General features: G+C 42.5%; 1 protein-coding gene across 1 annotated transcript in view; it reads right to left on the bottom strand.

Moving 5' to 3' along the window:
- The window catches only part of LOC127637191 (alpha-N-acetylneuraminide alpha-2,8-sialyltransferase-like), a 55,542-nt gene extending 46,244 nt beyond the window's left edge, over positions 1-9,298 (bottom strand). The window contains exon 1 of the mRNA XM_052118137.1: positions 8,631-9,298. Within this exon, the coding sequence (XP_051974097.1) occupies positions 8,631-8,809 (179 nt within the window). The 5' untranslated portion in view covers positions 8,810-9,298. The remainder of the gene's footprint in view (positions 1-8,630) is intronic.
- Positions 9,299-18,955: the final 9,657 nt, after the last annotated feature.

Below are 18,955 nucleotides of genomic sequence, written 5' to 3'. Positions count from 1 at the left end.
GTGAAATTAAACAATATAAATACCACACACACTGATAATGGGGATTTAAATGTCAAAGAATTGTAGGAACGCCCATATTTACAGGCGTTCCTGCACGGTTAAAATATAAGATTCATGCAACAACCAATCTGCATGATGATCTGCAGGAGTTGTTAGTACTCGGCTTGCTGCGGAGACCAGGCTTCCAGTCCTCGCCGTTGCCGGTGCAGCGTGAGCTTAGAGACTGCTGCGTCTTTGACGTGGCTCAGCGACAGAGTTCCAGCTAGACGGGCTCGCCTCGTTTCGTGCTGACAGAAATGCAGCTCTGTGTGGTAAGACTTGCGGTGGTGGCTTGTGTGTTTACATCAACACGGAACGGTACAATAACTATAAGTCTCTAGTTACTGCTCATCGCTGGTGGAGCTTGTGACTGTTAGATGCAGACCTTTTAATTTACCACGGGAATTCACCACTGTTATCATAACCAGAGATTACATTCCCCCCATTGCTAACGCTAAGGAAGAGCTCTGAAATGTATGGGGCTAGGAGCAAACTGCAGAAAACTCACCCTGACGTACGGTTTATTGTCGCCAGAGATTTCAACCATGCAAATCTCAAGACAGTGCTCCCTAAAAAGAGAGGGGGGAACACGCTTGATCTTGTTTACACAAACATCCCAGGCACGTGGAGCCCCGCACCAACCTCGGCTACTCAGACCACATCTCTGTTATGCTAATTCCAGAATACAGACCGCTTGTCAGATGCACAAAACTGCTCCAGAAGCAGGTGAAAACCTGGCCAGCAGGAGCCATCTCTGCTCTTCAGGACTGTTTTGAGTGTACTGACTGGCACATGTTCAGGGAGGCTGCAACATATGAAGCACAGAACGACATGTTGGCGAGGAAGACAACCCATCCTCCCAACGACCAGGTGCTCTGTCTTACCACGGCTGATGTGAGGAAAACTCTACGTAGAGTCACCCCACGGAAGGCTGCTGGACCAGACAACATTCCTGGCCGAATGCTCAGAGGATGTGAAGACCAGCTGGCAGATGTTCTTACCAAAATCTTCAACATCTCTCTGAGCAGCGCCGTCGTTCCAACGTGCTTCAAGGCCACCTCCATTGTCCCCATGCCAAAGAAGTCTTCAGTGTCCTGCCCCAACGACTACCGTCCCGTTGCACTCACACCCATCATCATGAAGTGCTTCGGGAGGCTCGTCATGAGGCACATTAAGACCCAGCTGCCCCCTCACTAGACCCACTGCAGTTTGCGTATCGTCCAAACCGTCCAACAGACGACGCCATCGCCACTACCCTCCATCTGGCCCTCACCCACCTAGATAAAAAGGACTCATACGTTCGAATGCTGTTCATAGAATTCAGCTCAGCATTCAACACAATAATTCCTCAGCACCTGATTGGAAAGCTGAACCTGCTGAGCCTGGACACCTCCCTCTGCAATGGATCCTGGACATCCTGACTGGGACACCTCAGTCAGTCTGGATCGGTAAAAGCATCTCCACCACTACCACACTGAGCACTGGGGCCCCCCCAGGGCTGTGTGCTCAGCCCACTGCTGTTCATTCTACTGACTCACAACTGTGTAGCAATGCACACCTCGAACCACATCATTAAGTTTGCCGATGACACGACCGTGGTGGGTCTCATCAGCAAGAATGATGAGTCAGTATACAGAGAGGAGGTGCAGCGTCTAACGGACTGGTGTAGAGCTAACAACCTGTCTCTGAATGTGGACAACACAAACAAGATGGTTGTTGACTTTAGGAGAGCACAGAGTGACCGCTCTCTGCTGAACATTGATGGCTCCTCTGTGGAGATCGTCAAGAGCACCAAATTCCTTGGTGTTCACCTGGCGGAGAACCTCACCTGCTCCCTCAACACCAGCTCTATTACCAAGAAAGCCCAGCAGCGTCTCTACTTTCTTCAAAAGGTTGAGGAAAGCACATCTCTCATCCCCCATCCTCGCTACATTCTATAGAGGGACTATTGAGAGCATCCGGAGCAGCTGAATCACTGCCTGGTTTGGGACTTGCACTGTTTCGGACCACAAAGCCCTGCAGAGGATAGTGAGGACAGCTGAGAAGATCATCGGGTCTCTCTTCCCTCCATCAAAGACATTTACAAAAAACACTGCATCCGCAAAGCAACCAGCATTGTGGATGACCCCACACACCCCTCACACAAACTCTTCTCCCTCCTGCCATCTGGCAAGAGGTACCGAAGCATTCGGGCCTTCGCGGCCAGACTGTGGAACAGCTTCTTCCCCAAAGCCATCAATACTCAGAGACTGGATTGACACACACACACACACACACACACACACACACACACACACACACACACACACACACACACACACACACACACAAACACACGTGTCCCGGATTGCACTTTAATTATTGTCACTTTATACCTGGCTGCTACCTCAATAACTGCTATGTGCATAGAACACCATCTCATAGTATGTTATGTTTACATTAGGCATGTTTAGAAACGGTCATCTTTTTGCACTACTGTGTACTGGTCGGCGCTGCACTGTCTTTCACTGTACCTATTGTTCTGTTAATTTTTAGTAATTTATTGTACGGTCCTTTACTTTTTGCACACATTTGCATGTGCACTTTATATAGGTATGTTATTTAGACTGTGTAGTCTCATGTGGTTCTGTGTTTGTCATATGTTTTTTATGTAGCACCATGGTCCTGGAGGAACGATGTCTCGTTTCACTGTGTACTGTACTAACTGTATATGGTTGAACGACAATAAAAACCACTTGAATTGAGAGGCTGCTTAACATTGAAAAACAGAAGATTATTTTAAGGGGATGGAAGTCAGATGGGGCTCCCTCATTTCAGGAGTCGTGTGCGGAAATAAGGAGGGTGGCAGCTTTTGAGGAGAGGTCAAGCAGAGAGCTGGGGTTTCGAGATTTCTTTTTCGAGAATGTTTGTGAGTGTGTATTCCATTTGTGACCACAGGGGTGTTCGTTGGGGGTTAAATGTTGACTCAATGTATATATGTAGTGTTTTTTCTTTGTTATATGTTTGAGCCAATAATAATAAAAAAAAAAATGTTCATTGAAAAAAACAGGAGGGACGGACGCATTCAGAGTGAACGTACTCTAGAACTTAAAAACACTTTAATTCAACAGCCAGGAAGAGAGAAAGAGAGAGAAAAGGCTTAACATGAAAATAGTGTATTTCTCATTGGATTACTGTCGTTGTTTCGGCAGTAAATAGTGTTCACCAATACTAAATGTACTTTTATTTTGAATTGATGCAGTTTTTCTTACCTCGGTCTCTCTCTTCCAGAACGAGCACTGACATACGCATTTACTGGTGTTTTAAAATCCCAATGGTGGGAAACAATTAGCATGCACTCGAATGCAATATGATTCTGACAAAATGATCTTGCTTCTGACAGAAAACACAACAGAAGACACTCACGGATCTTTCCCCCAGCTGTTTCTGTCAAGTGTAGCATCTGTATAAAGCAACATCTGATATCTCACACGACTCACGCGAAAGGTGTGTGCACGTTTAAGATCCAAATCTCTCGATTTGTGAAACATTCTCAGCAGTTTGAGCGTGTGATGCTAAAATATGGGACAAACTGCAACGCATATGGATTTCATAAGGAACACACTAGTTTCTCTTAATTATGGGATGATTGGCATATTTTAATTGGCAAATTAATTTGACCTGATATTGCTTCAGCATGAGGGTGACTCTTCCCTCACTGTCATAAATTCCCTCAGTCGAAGACGGGACAACACCTCAGGGGTGGTGAATGGCAGAATTCAAGTGATAATGAACCAATTACAACAAATAATCTCCAGTTTCACAAAACAGCATCCAGTACAGTTAAAAAGGAAACACGACAGTGTTCTGAAGCAGCAAAACAAGTGGGTAAACAAACATATTTATCCTTAGAAGTCATCATACGCAAACAGTCCTGGGACATAACTTATGGCATATAGTTGCGTATGGCCCCGACTACAACACTGGTGGCATGTGTGAGGTAAGCTTTATATTGTGAGATTGCAGCAACAAAGGAGCATATGTACTGAATGTATTATATAAGTGTATGAAAAATAATATGCATGTGTCTGTGTGTGTGTGTGTGTGGGGGGTGCGTGTGGGTAAAAATGTAAATATGGCTGACTGGTATGCACACATACAAGTACACAGCAGATGAGTGAGCAAGATGAGAAGAAACCAGATATACACCACACTTCAGGCTTTGAAGCAAATCATAGCTGATGGAAGTGCTGGGGCTGATACCGAGGTAGAAAATATACAACAACAACAAAAAAGAACTGTATCAAAAGAGGTAGATCTTTCAAAATTAATTGACAGACACACACACACAAACACACCTCAAGTCATTCAACTCAACAGTTCCATGTAACTTTTCTAATGATAAAAGGCAAATTTAAATAAAACTTATATTATATACCATCTGCAAATATGCAGACATCTCGTTTAAACCTCACGAAAATCCAGCGTTTTCTTCCCGTCAAGCGCTCATCTAATATCTTCCTCTTAAGTGTGCATTCTATCAGCCAGAATCAAAACTTCAGGATCAGGATCAAAAGTTCCTCTGATTCACAAATTATGATGACAATCAAAACTAAACATTAAACTGTCAGGAGATTGCTGCTGCTCGCTGGATCTGCACGAGCACGTGAGTGCGACCAAAGTCTCTCAAGCAAATCAGTCCACAGTCGGCCATCTTTGGAACGCTCTCGGGAGACTGTTTTCAGTCATGACTGTGCAGCTCCTATCTACTTGAATGGAGAAAGACCAAAATCTAAAAAAAATTGGTCAAGATTATGATCAAAGAATATATTTCAAATCAGCAGTAAAATCTGACACAGGTATCATAAATAGTGCTTTTTTTACCCCAGATTATGCTAAAACAAATAAATAACAAAATGTTCCCAGCTTTTATAGCTAATCTGCATGCGCGTTCTCGAGTTGATTGACAAGCGAGGTCTGGATCTAAAAGGTGATTGGTTTTTCATCTGCAAGGCAGGAGTTCCCATCTACATCAGTTGACTGTTGGGTGTTCTAATTTTTCCCATTCAGTGGCCCACCTCTGCTAAATAGTCGCTGGTGCAACTTCAAGATAAAAGGCGCTTCACGTGCGCTGCAAGTAAATGTCTTATTCACTATACACTGCATGTACAATTGGTTTGATTCTGTATGTTTTGAGAAAATGCGACTGCTAACATGGACGTGGTTGTGTACTATGTCCTTCCTAATAATTTAACAATCTCTTCGTGTGCAAATAAATTACAAAAATTTGATGACTAAACAGAAATAAGAAGAAACTGCCATCTACCATTTAAAATACAATAAAAAAAATATTAGATTATTTTTTGCAAAGTTCAAGTTTTGTGTGAAATTTAGTGAATATAGTGCTAAAGAAGAGATTATTATTTATTGATTTTAGCAATTTTACGTTTGTTATTTACTATATTAAATTGTGTAAATAAAAGAAAAAAATATGGATGGATACAGTCGTTGATGAAAGATTGAGGAACCTATATAAAAAAAAAACTATTGGCCTTGTTTTTTTTATGATAACCGATAGTTCCAAAAAGCAACTATTGGAACCGATTAGTCGGTAAAACTGACATATACTGCCTCTAGTAATTACAACAGGGAAATTTTGATACCAGAGTTTCCCAGCAGGAATCATAAACGTTCAACGTGGTGGAAGGGAGTATGTTTCTGTAGAGAATGACAGGTTTTATAATTATTTTTTTTAAATACAGCAAATTTTTAGCGCTTGCTGCTTTGGTCATATTAATTTATGTGTATTTGATGCATGTTGTACATTTTTACACCAAGAAAATAGCTTTTATTTGACCAAATGTACATTATCATCAGCAAGCTAACGGAGTCATATGTATTATGGTGTCAAAATAAATGTTCCTCAAAAAATATGTATAAATTAACCTGGTGTTGTCCAAGTTTCCTGTTCTTTCCGACAACAAAGCACTTGAAAGCGACGTACTCATAATTACCACTTCAGAAGTGGAATGTTGGATAATTCCGATAGCATGTGAAAGCAGCATAAACCCCTACTGAATAAATCTATTGCCTTTTCCAGCAGTCAAAATGGGTGCAAATTTGTGGAATTTCGTTTACACGTTCGTTTATTTCGAGTTAAAGTGGTTTTAAGGTGCTGAAATTGTTATTTCTGCCATCTAATGTTTTAGGGGAAAAAATTATTCAATGGGTCTTTTACCATTGCACCCAATAAAATCATGTTATTAGTAAACTTATTTACTAACATATTACCCGTTCAAAACTGTAAAAAACAACAACAACAAAAAAAAAAAACACTTTGAGAGAGGAAAGTATGCAATTTGTGAAAAAGTTGCAGTACCCAGTGGAGCAGAGGGGAGAGCTAGAGAACAGTATGGGGCTAGGTTTCTAGGGGTTAAATTTGAAAACAATTATAATTTTTAGGTCAAAATTAAATTAAAAACTATTTAAAGCTGTATAACATCCAGAAAGTCAGAAGGTGAAAGGACACAACTGGTTAATTTTTTTACATATTCTTTACCTGCCCCAGGTCCAAAATTATCCTAAGACATTAGGAGGGTTAATCGTTTTTTTGTTTTTGTTTTTTTCAACAGTGCAATGTCCACATGATCCATTATATTTGCGTGTAAGACAGATTAGATAGAAGATATAGGGTACAACGTGGCTAAAGTCCCCTTGGTGTAAAAAGCACTTTTGATTTGATTTTTTCCCAAACCATTAAACAGCAACAAAAACTACAACTGTACTTTCCTGAACACCTGTTTGTCACAATACACTGCAAAATATTCCTGATTCATGAGATCATTACGTGCAATGTCTAAAGATTGAGTTTATGTAATTTGATCTAATATATAATGCTAATAGTAAATATTATGCAAATGTATCTAATGAGAATCCCAGAAATTGTCACATTTATTTTAAGACAAACCGAGGGCGGGGATGGGGGGTGCACCAGAGACCCGTAGTGACAGATTAATTGACAACTGCTGTCAGACTCTAAAATGGAGTGACTGGAGTGACGCAAGTAGCTTTGCCACGGAGCGGTCTTTTGAAGTCGAGGACCTTTCTCCCCCACCTTCACCTGAAGTGGAGGAGGGTGAATTGTCTGTGGACACAGGGCCGGAGCCATATCAATTCGAGCTGCTGGCTCAAACTGCGGTTTTAACTCCCTGTTGAGCATCCGAGTGCGCATTCACCTTCACTCGCGTGCAGGAAAAACAAACGAAACGCTGTTCAGTGATGTTTATCCTTTTAGCAGGATTTTTATTTAGCAAGCTTCACTTGAACATAACATCAGTTAGCTGTTCTCTCAACTTAGAAGAATGTGACGTAAAGCGTAACGTCGTCATGTACCTCCAAATAAAACTATACAGGTAGTCAATACCGTAATGCAGTGTATAAGGGTGCAATACGTTTAACGCTCCCGCATCGCGAACGCGCGTTTGTCGGCCCCAGAGGATTAACTTTAGCCTAACCATAAATTGTGATTCAAATATATATGCTCACTCACCTCAAGACGCCGCTGAGGTGGTGGAGTCCATGCAGGAGGAGCAGCGTTTGGCACTGCGTCGCTTTTCAGCGCGAGCTGTTTGGAGAAGCCCATTTCCACCTCCATTGCGTTGGAGAAGCAAGCCCACGTAAAATGCAGTTTGCACACTCCTACAGCTCTAGGCGGGAACTCGCGGTCTTCCAAAACAAGGACGTGCAACCCCTGGCGCATAATTTCCAAGTCTATATGGAAAGCAATACAGTCCAGCAGTGCTGTTGCAACCAGCAACATTACACCTACGTACCATCCTGACCACTGTACTAAATACAGATAATCTACGCTAACTTGAAGCTATTCTAACTGACGCAATACTATGCTACTAACTAACTATGCTTCTAACAATACTACACTAACAAATATGCTAATTAACTACCTAGGCTACACGAAATAATCTAAATAACTATATAAATGCTATGCTAAATAGATGCTAAAATACTCTATCCTGATCGTTTTCAATACTCGCAATTCCAACTCCCGACTCGCTACAGTGGTTTTGACGAAACAAGATGGTTTTTATACTGCCATGGGCGTGGTAGCTCGTACCAAGGGCGTGGTGAGCTGGAACCTGCTTATGTCAGCTGTCACCGCTTACCTCATGAAGTACCGCAAACAGCCAATAGGAAAATTCAACTGCAGTAGCCACCGTTCAACCTGAAGAGGGCAGCACTCAGACGTTTTTACACCATATATTGTAGAATTAAAACACTTTATACACAAATGTCAAAAAAATTACTTGAATCAATGACCGGTACTAATAAAGCCCCATTCTTACAGATCATTAACTAAAAAAAGTTGGTTTAGGGTTTAGTTACCCTTTAAGATGTGCCTCAAGTCCCATTGTAACCTAATGATTATATCAGCTCCATTAACTTAAATTACAGCAAGACAGGCTACCAAGACTAAAATGTCAAATAAAACAGCATCACAAGACAGATTTATCAGACATATGTGGCATTACACATCATATACACTTTCACAATGAATACATGGATGAAAACATGCACAAAAACATCTATTGGGATACCTGTACAGATCGATTCCCGTTTGGTTTCTGCTCCACTTTTGTCCCTGTCGCAGAACGTCCTCTATCATCTCCTTCTCGCTTGGCATCCTGTACACGGGAAAGATGTAGAGGCAACACAACACCAACACACCCAGAGTAACCCATACAGATTTACTCCTGTGACATTTCAAAGGCATCATCCCGCCGATCTGTTTAAAAAAAAATCCCCCCAAAAATGTGCCACGATCTAACGGTTTAGTTCGGTGCCACCGCCATTATTAGCATAAACACATTTAAATGCCGTTATCCTCCTCCTGTCATCAAGCGGTGTAGAATAAAAGAGTTCAACAGTGGTGCATAAGGATCAGATTTCCATGTATGGATCAAATCCCTCCAAAATTCGTAACATAACAGTCACGGTCGTGTTTTAAAGGAATGTGGTGGGACGCCATGCGGTTCACTGTGGCCCAGCTGAAGGAATCTCACGCGTTTAATACGGTCTCCACAGCTTCTTCTTGCCCCATCACCCACTGGTGTAACCCGGCTTGAGTTCTCTCTCAGCACGGCGTATCCTAAAAAGCTGATCCATGCCCTACTTTGCCTCATTGCTTTTTCCACATCACGGCCTATTTCAGTGCCCCACTATGCAAATTAATTTGGTAAGGCCTCCCCCCCAATCTGAGCGTCTGTCAAGCAAGTATGAGACAAAGCTCAGTCTCTGAATGCTTGAACACGCATAATTGCTCTCATTATATGTTCTAGTGCTGCCCCCTGCTGGTCAATCTATTAACAGACCTTCAGAGTAGGACAGACGAAAGACCGGAAGTGTAATTGTAGGATTTTCCAATGTGGAGCTACTTCTCTTGCTGGCTTAACCATATGTAACGGACTTCCAAAATCGCGGCAGGGATTCCCCAGAGGGGAAGTGCTCAGGGGAGTTGGCAAGTGGATGTTAAAAGTGATGTGGAACACAGCAAACATGCCCATGGGCAAGTGTGGGTTTACAAAACTGCTGTGGGCCCACTTGGGATTAGTATGTGTTTGCCCTGCCCACGTGGGCCCACAGCAGTTTGGGTGCCCTATGTGGGCTCTGTGTGCAACCCTGTGTCAACAACACGTGACAGTTAAAACTTTGTTTTAAGATTATAGATGCTCTAGGACAGTGGTTCCTAACCTTTTTTCCTTAACCCCCCAGAAGAATTAAACCCAGAAGAATTACTGCTTTTATATTTCACTGCCATTTTTTTGTTGTGATTTTGTAGAATATTTGCAAGCATGATTTTTAATAACATTTTAAAATGTATTAATTTTACAATTATAGTGGAACACACAATACACAAATTCATTATAAATTCATTATCAATCATCAATTATAAAATGTACATTTTCTTTAACAATACAAAAATAAAACTTGCGTCCGTTACAAAATATTCAGAAGCCACGGCCAAACTGTCACTCAATGAGCTTGTGGCGCGAATTTCAAAGTGATTGTCTCGCGACCTATTGTTAAATCTGTTAAACAGCAGACTGGAAATCTATTGTGCATTACTGATAATAATTTGTTAGTTTATAGTTATATGGTTTTAATATTTAGTGTGTAGTTCGCTTTAGTAGTGGAGTAATTAACGTTAATGTGTTAGTATTAGTAATAGTTTTAGTAGTATTAGATTTTAGGCCCACCTAGCTCCTCAGCTACTTTTAATTTCGGTTCCTTCCCTGTCAGTGTTCGACCTCATGTAAGGAATCTTGGATTTACATTAGATTCGTTACTTAACTTTGAAAAACAAGTCAGCTCAGTGGTAAAAGGCAGTTTCTTTCAATTGAGATCTATTGCAAAAGTAAAACAGTACTTGTCCCCAAAAGATTTAGAGACTGTAATCCATGCCTTCATTACATCACGACTGGACTACTGTAATTCCCTGTACTGTGGTCTGCTTCAATCTACAATCACTCGTCTGCAAGTTGTTCAAAATGCTGCAGCGAGACTTCTGACTGGTACAAAAAAGAGAGATCACATCTCTCCTGTCTTAGAAATTTTACACTGGCTCCCAGTTAAGTTCAGAATTGATTTTAAAATTGCAGTTTTGGTGTACAAAGTGCTATCCGGTGCTGCACCAACATACATATGTGATTTACTGACTATGTACACTCCCCAAAGAAATCTTAGATCGTGTAATCAGCTTCTTTTAACTGTTCCACGCTTTCGCTGCAAAACCAAGGGTGGTCGGGCCTTCTCTGCCGCTGCTCCTAAGCTCTGGAACAGTCTGCCCTTCGCTGTGAGGTCTGCTCCGACACTAACAAGTTTTAAATCGGCTCTTAAAACGTATTTATTCTCTAGTGCTTTTAAATAAACTGCTTGATTGATTGTATATGAATCTTTTGAATGAATTATATCAGGTGCTATATGTATAAACCTGTCTTTTGCCTTGTCTATTTCAATGCTTTTAAATTGCATATTGTAATATTGTACAGCACTTTGGCGCAGCTCTGTTGTTTTTAAATGTGCTATAGAAATAAAATTTGACTTGACTTGACTTGACTTGACTAGTTATTAAGTGTTAGGGTTGTATTTATATATATACGTTTTGTATATTAGGAAAATATAAACTGACCATCGTTTATTGACCATTGCCTGTGGAAAAATTTAAGGTATGTATGTCTAATGTTTGTACAAGTCATACTATTAACTCTACTATAAACTATAAAATGTTTCTAAACTATAAAATGTTTGATGAAATTAAACCTTCACTTGGTTTCATCTTAAGATTTGTAACCGTCTTAATGTGAATAGTGTTGCGAATTCTATACACTGTTTATCGTGTTTAGTTGGGAGACCCTCAACACTTACATCCAACAGCCTCAGTAGAAGGGTTACATAACTAGACATCCTATCTAATAATACAATAAACACTAAACCATAATATTAAAATAACAGACAAGTTAATTTGCGACACTGCTCTTCACTGTGACTGTCCAATAAAAGGTAATATATATATATATATATATATATATATATATATATATATATATATATATATATATATATATATATATATATATAAATTAAAAGATTTGAATAAAGAAAGATGGCTGTATATGATATCATAATTTTCAGTTTATTTAATGAGATTTCTTTATTAAAATCCCAATGAAACACAATTAAGTTTTATTTCTTATGAGCCTAGTGAGGCTGAATAAATTAATTACAAATATTTCACATACAATAAAGAACATCACTGCTATGTATTGTGAAGTGACACAAACTTTTTGACCATTTGAGGGGAAACACCCGTTGTCAGATGCCCCTGAATTTAAACACAGCTTTAGTGTACTGAATACAAAAGGCTCTTATATGTATTTATAAAATCAGTATATCACAGTAAGAGGTATCAAACTGATCATAGATTTGTTTTAAAATTTCAAGCACATAAATTTATGTGTATGATCAGGTGTTGCAGGTCTTAGTATCTGTTCTATCTATAGTGTAGTTTTGTGGATTTACCTAATGGCGCTTTTCCATTACCAGTACCAGCTCGCCTCGGCTTGCCTCGCCTCGGCTCGCTTTTCGCTCTGTTTTCCATTGCAGACAGTACCGCCACAAATAGTACCCGGTCGTCATAGCGACGCCGCAGGAAACTGCCGTGACGTAATCTTATGCGCGACACACATATCCGCTACCCACACACACAGGACAATGGAGGAAATCGAGTGTATGCTGTTTTTGATCCTCGGGATGTGGCTGTTTCTCACAGCAAGAAGACAAACGTTGTTTCATGAGAGGCTGAGGGCAGCAAAACGAAACACTGCTGAAAAAAACAGGAGAGTTTGGGAATTACTACAGAGTTCAGACTACGAGACGAATCCGGTTGTTCAAAGCCGACGCAAGAGGGTAAGTTATGCTAACATAGCTAACGTTTGCATATGTGTAAATACTATACTATATGCAAAGTATTTAATCAGCTTAATAGCTACCAGTATTACGTACTAAAATGTGCATGGTTTATGTGTTTCAGATCCGTTTAGCTTTGCAAAGTCGCTGCAGCAGACCGTCTGTTTGGGCTTTCAACCGAGCTACCGAGTGGTGGGATGTTATTGTTCCTGGTTTCACAAACGCGCAGTGGGTTCAGAACTTCAGAATGTTGGAAGAAACATTCATATATTTGTACAACAAACTGCGTCCAGTGATGGAGAGACAAGACACAAGCTTCCGCAAGTGTGTTCCTCTAAAGAAGAGAGTGGCCATCGCACTATGGAAGCTTGCAACCGGTTCAGAGTACAGAACTATCGGCCATCTTTTAGGAGTAAGCATAACAACTGTTTGCCGGTGTGTTCAAGAGTTCACTGCTGCTGCAGAAACGTTGTTGGTTCCCGAACAAATCCGTTACCCAGACCAGGAGAAGTTTGAAGAAATGGCTGCCTACATTGAGAACAGATGGGGCTCCCGCAGTGTGTTGGTGCTATTGATGGATCACACATACCCATTTTGGCACCACAGGAGTACCACTGTGACTATTTCAACCGTAAAGGCTGGCACTCCATCGTCCTTCAAGGTGTTGTAGATGGAAAAGGACTGTTCTGGAACGTGTTTGCAGGACTGCCTGGCAGCTTGCATGATGCTCGTGTTTTAAGACTGTCCACATTGTGGGAGTTGGCCAGCCGTGGCAACCACTTTCCAACTTACACCAGGAATATTGGTGGGGTGAATGTTGCCTGCTACATCCTGGGAGATTCTGCCTATCCCCTGCAGAACTGGCTCCTAAAGCCATTCACTGACACTGGACGGCTGACAGTAGAACAGCAGATCTACAACAAGAAAATATGTCGAGCACGGGTAGTGGTTGAAAACGCTTTTGGTAGACTGAAGGGAAGGTGGCGTTGCCTCATGAAATGAAATGACTGTGATGTTACAATTGTGAAATCTATGATTCTTACTTGCTGTGCTTTGCATAACCTTTGTGAGAGTCACGGAGAGGACTATGACAATGACTGGGATGCACCTGCAGCAGCAGAGCCTGTGGTGCCAGTGGCACAGGGTGTTGAGGAGGAGGGCAGAGATGTACGAGAGGGTCTGATGCATTATTTTAATTGCTAAATAAATACATTATCATTAAATATGTTGTCTCTGCTGTTTTTCATTAAAGGTTATCACAGTATACAATCTGAAAATACTTGTTCAAACCCTTGTAAAAAAGCAAACCATCAAAAAAAGACACTGTTTGTAATAAGTTTCAAAAAGGTTTTATTTAAACACGCATACAAATAGAAAAAAAATATAATATTAATATAAATTCACACATCCAACTATATACATATGTTACATGTAGTGCAAACATTAAATTAAAATAAACAAAGGGGTTTCAGTCCAGGGGCGGTGGAACAGCATCCCGCCGGTTCAGTGCCTGGACAAGCTGGCTCAGGGTTCCCAGAAAGGCCTGGTTGAAGGACGACATTGCAGCAATCTCCTCTCTCCTTAAAGCCGCTTCGAGTTCTCGGGAATGTGCTGCATCATCGAGTGCCATCTGTAAATGGCGCTCCCGCTGTGCCCGGTTCAACTCCAGCTGCTCGACATCCGATGTCTGCATCTCCCTCAGGACAGTCAGATGCTCCTGTTCCCTCTTTCGTTTCCTCCGTCCTGGCCAAAAAATAATTACAATGAATGAGTTATAAAGAAAAACGGACCAGTCACGTTTCATTCAAAGGTTGTGTGTGTTTTAAATTGGTCACATGTATTATCATTACAGCTGCTACACAAAAAAGACAAGCCCACAACTTACTATTACTTATATAGTATATGTAACGACTTAACATCTGAGCCCAACTATTTTAGTAAATGTCAACATTAAAATACTATGTGTACAGTATAGGTGTACACTGTGTACGTCTGGAAAGTTATAAAAATACTGAACAGGTATATTAATGAATCCTGTATTCCCATAACTGGGAATGCTTCCTGTTGTTATGCAAGTAAGTTTACGTTATTGAGTTATTGATACGATTAATGATATATTAATAAGTGTGTATGGATTCACAGACAACAGGCTAGAAGGGTTTACTTTTTCTCAATTATACTAACCGGTTGCCGGTGTTGACGCTGCTGCAGGTCTCGGTGTCGACGCTACTGATCTTGTTGGTGTCGATGGTGCCGCTGGTTCTGGTGCCAACGTGGCATCAGTGGGTGTCACTGAACCATTCTCCCTCGTCGAAAATGAATCTTAGATAGAAAGATCATACAAAAGTCAACACAATACGAAAATAGCAATGGCAGAGTTAGCAGCTAGCTAGAGGTAGCAGCAATTGTTATCTGCGACACAAGTTTACAGTCTTCGTTGTTATAAGTGAGCTTCAGCTTTTCAAAAGCCAGCCTACAGAAAACATAACTCTCGAGCTGAGTGCGCCTACAGAATTAATGTAATGTAAACTTAAAACACTTACCATCCTCCATCAGCGACTCCAACAAACTGGTGGCCGAGTCAAGTCCACCCTTCCCCCCGTTGCTCGCCGGTCTATGGCCGTAGATACCGTCCATCTGTTCATACCACTTCCAGCTTTTTCGGTTTGAACCACTGCGGCCGTTGTGGTCCTTTACAGCTCTGTAGTCACTTTTCAGTTTTTTTAACTTTTCCCTACATTGCTGGAAAGTCCTGTTGTAGCCATGTGTGGACAGCAGTTCGAAGATTTCTCGATAAACTTTTTCGTTCCTCGTTGCCCCATCAAGTTCTCGCTGGATCCTTTCTTCGGCAACCAAACAAAGAAAAGTCTGCACCTCCTCGTTTGACCACGGCGTATTCTTCCGAGTTGCCATAATAATAGTTTTGTAGGCTATATCTGTGTTTACTTTTTAAACTATTTAAAAATGGCGGGGTTATTCTGGCTACTCCGTCTGGCGCGCGCAATGATGACGCAGTGAATAGTGACGATTCTCTCTGACCAATCAGCAGTCGGCATTGTTTTTACGTCACATTTTAGTATCGCCTCAGCCCGCTCAGAACCTCGCCGGAGGTGGTACGAAAAAAAGTACCCGAAAGCAGGTACAGGTACAACTTTTACACAGTGGAAAACCAAACAAAGTCGAGTTGAGTTGAGCCGAGGCGAACTGGTACTGTGTAGTGGAAAAGCGCCATAATTGTATCTGTTTTATAATATTATTATATTTGTCTTTTTTCAGGTCATTTTCTTGGTGTGTTCTGTTGTCTTCCATTGGCTGAAGTGTACATGTAAATATTACTCTGTAAGAGGATGTGTTTTGCAATGCTTATAAAATATGGACAATAAAAGATAGCAGTAGCTCAGATTTTAAGCACCTGAAAAATAGGTTTCGAATTTTAAGTTTCTCTATAGCATCAAATATTTGAGACTAGGTCAGTCAAAGTTAAAACATGTAACAATGTAAGTGTATGGCTTAAACGAACAACCTACAAGACTTAAATTAATTAATTCTACATTATTTTGTTTTAAAAACATGTACACTTCACTCAGCTAAATCTTCAGTGACCTTCCCTACTGGCTCCTTACTGGCCCACCCGGGCCTGGTTCTTGGACCTCGTACTCCTCACAACAGCCCCTCCCTGGCAAATTCCCCTGAGGAAGGATCTTCTTTTTCAGGGACGGGGCACGCTCTGGCACCCGCATCCAGACCTCTGGAACCTACATGTCTGGCCCCTGGACAGGACGGGGAAGATCTAGCTGGTCTACCACCTGCCGTCGTAGACACAATCAGCCAAGCCATAGCCCCCTCTACCAGGCAACTTTACGCCCTGAAGTGGCGCTTGTTTGCAAATTGGTGTTCTTCCCGGGCCGAAGACCCTTAGAGGTGCACAGTAAGGTCAGTGCTCTTATTCCTGCAAGAGAGGCTGGAGGGGAGGCTGTCCCCTTCCACCCTTAAGGTGTATGTTGCTGCTATCGTGGCCCACCACGACGCAGTAGACGGCAAGTCCTTGGGTAAGCACGACTTAACCATCAGGTTCCTATGAGGCGCCCGGAGGTTAAATCCCTCCCGGCCAAGCCTGTTCCCCTCCTGGGACCTCTCGGTAGTCCTCGCGGGCCTCCAGAGATCTCCCTTCGAGCCGCTAGAATCAGTTGGACTCAGGGCCCTCTCTCTTAAGACTGCCCTGCTGATCGTGCTCGCCTCCATGAAGAGGGTCAGGGACCTGCAAGTGTTCTCTGTCAGTGACACTTGCCTGGAGTTCGGTCCGGCAGACACATACGTGATCCTAAGACCGCGACCGGGCTACGTGCCCAAGGTTCCTACCACGCCCTTTAGAGACCAGGTAGTGAACCTGCAAGCGATGCCCCGGGAGGAGGCAGACCCAGCCCCTTCGTTGCTGTGTCCGGTACGTGCTTTCGTACCTACCTGGACCACACACAGAGCTTTAGATGTTCTGAGCAGCTCTTTGTCTGCTTTGGGGGACAGCGGAAAGGGAACGCTGTCTCCAAACAGAGGCTTTCTCACTGGGTAGTGGACGCCATGTCATTGGCCTATCACACCCAGGCCGTGCCCCCCTTGCGGGTCACTCAACAAGGAGTGTTGTGTCCTCGTGGGCACTGGCCAGGGGGACCTCCCTGGCAGACATATGTAGAGTAGCAGGTTGGGCAACACCCAGTACATTTGCAACATTTTACAGTCTCAGGATTGAGTCAGTATCCTCCCGTGTTTTCTCAGGTCCGATCCAGTAGAACTCGGTAACACGCTGATGGGCTGGCTGGGTGAATCGCTTGCATATAGCGCCCTTTCACTCGGTTGAGGTAAAATTGTGCACTTTTTCTCCCAGGAGATCCCACTCCTCGGATCCCTCGATGATTCCTCCCTAGCCCTTGTGGTTCCGCAGTTCATGCGGACTCCCCCTGTGTGTATTTTTGGTACGGTCCCCCTTACAAAAGTGGACACGCGTTTTCCTTAGGCAGTCCCCCTCCTTGAGGCTGGATCTACCACCGCGCCACTTTCCACATGTCGCCTAAAAACCCATGTGACGTATTCACCACTCTTACCTCCCCTTCCGGGCAGGTGTGGTCTCTGCAGGGCATTTTCCCCCTGAAAGAATAGGAAACTGGGTAAGACCCCCTTCCCTTGATGCATGTAAGGGCCCTGGCCTTTCATTGCTCTATGCGAGAAACATAGAGAGAAAAGCCAGGCTTGGCCTGTTCCCAGGTTGGCAAGCGTCGCCTTGTTCCCCTGTCTAGGGTAACCAGAAGGATTGGTGACAGAGTCACCAATGGTCGCCTGTGCACGTAAAATACCTGCCCGCTCCTGTGTGAGCAGAACACGTACACGGCTCAGCGCATGGCGGGATTTAAATTGGACTCCTAGTGTCGCTTCTCCGACACAACGTCGAGAGAGCGACAGACGGGGAACGTCTAGGTTACAGATGTAACCTGCATTCCCTGATGGAGGGAACGAGACGTTGTGTCCTCCCGGCCACGTCACTGAGGATTTCCGGCTCCTCAGAAAATCCTGAATGAACTCCTAGTATTTCCTGGCCTTTATACCCGTATGTTTGGGGGCGGGGTATGCAAATACTATCTGCCAACTTCTCATTGGCCTTTTTTCATAGATCAGAGAGAGACCCCTAATGTCGCTTCTCCGAAACAACGTCTCGTTCCCTCCATCAGGGAACGGAGGTTACATCCGTAACCTAGACGTTTATATCGTCAAGGTGATTCTCGCCTCCTCCTTTCCATAACTCTCTTTACACTGGTGCCGAAATCCGGAAAGGAGGAGGGATGCACCGTAGCAGAGTCCTCGCCACTACCATCCACACCAATGGAGCAGCCGCGGCCATCCGCTGGAGAGTAGAGGAGCCCGGCCGCCTGGAAGTGTTTCAGAGGAGAAAAACTATTTTCACTTTCTGCATTTTATTTAGTCTTTAATGTATCAAGCAGTTTTCTTAAAAGTATGCTAATAAGCAGTGGCCTAATATACAGTAGGTAGGCCTACATATTTTCCACATTGCTTACTATAGGCCTACAATAACACAAATGCAAACCACAACTGTAGCCTGAAGGTTTAAAACCGTGGAATTGGGCAAATAACTGTTGCAGCGGATTGAAGATTTGAGTCAGAAATCCTCCCCCTACCCCCCCAAAGGAATGACCCTACAGCGAATTTCATCTCACTACAGAAAAAGACATCAAATGCTCCAACAAAATGCTTGTCTTTCAGTGTTTTACTTTCAATATATGGATGACATATTTAAGAGTCAAAAATGTAATAATAATTATATATATATATATATATATATATATATATATATATATATATTGTACTAACGTAAAATACCTGGTCCCCTTAAGGGATGTTCTAACATGAAACGAGCAACATCAACATTTTCACCACCCTTCTCACTTCGGAG

The sequence above is a fragment of the Xyrauchen texanus genome, chromosome 45 (genome assembly GCF_025860055.1).
Source record: "Xyrauchen texanus isolate HMW12.3.18 chromosome 45, RBS_HiC_50CHRs, whole genome shotgun sequence".
Classification (NCBI taxonomy): domain Eukaryota; kingdom Metazoa; phylum Chordata; class Actinopteri; order Cypriniformes; family Catostomidae; genus Xyrauchen; species Xyrauchen texanus.
The sequence above is the reverse complement of the archived record's forward strand: the minus strand, read 5'-3'. Positions and strand labels throughout refer to the sequence as shown.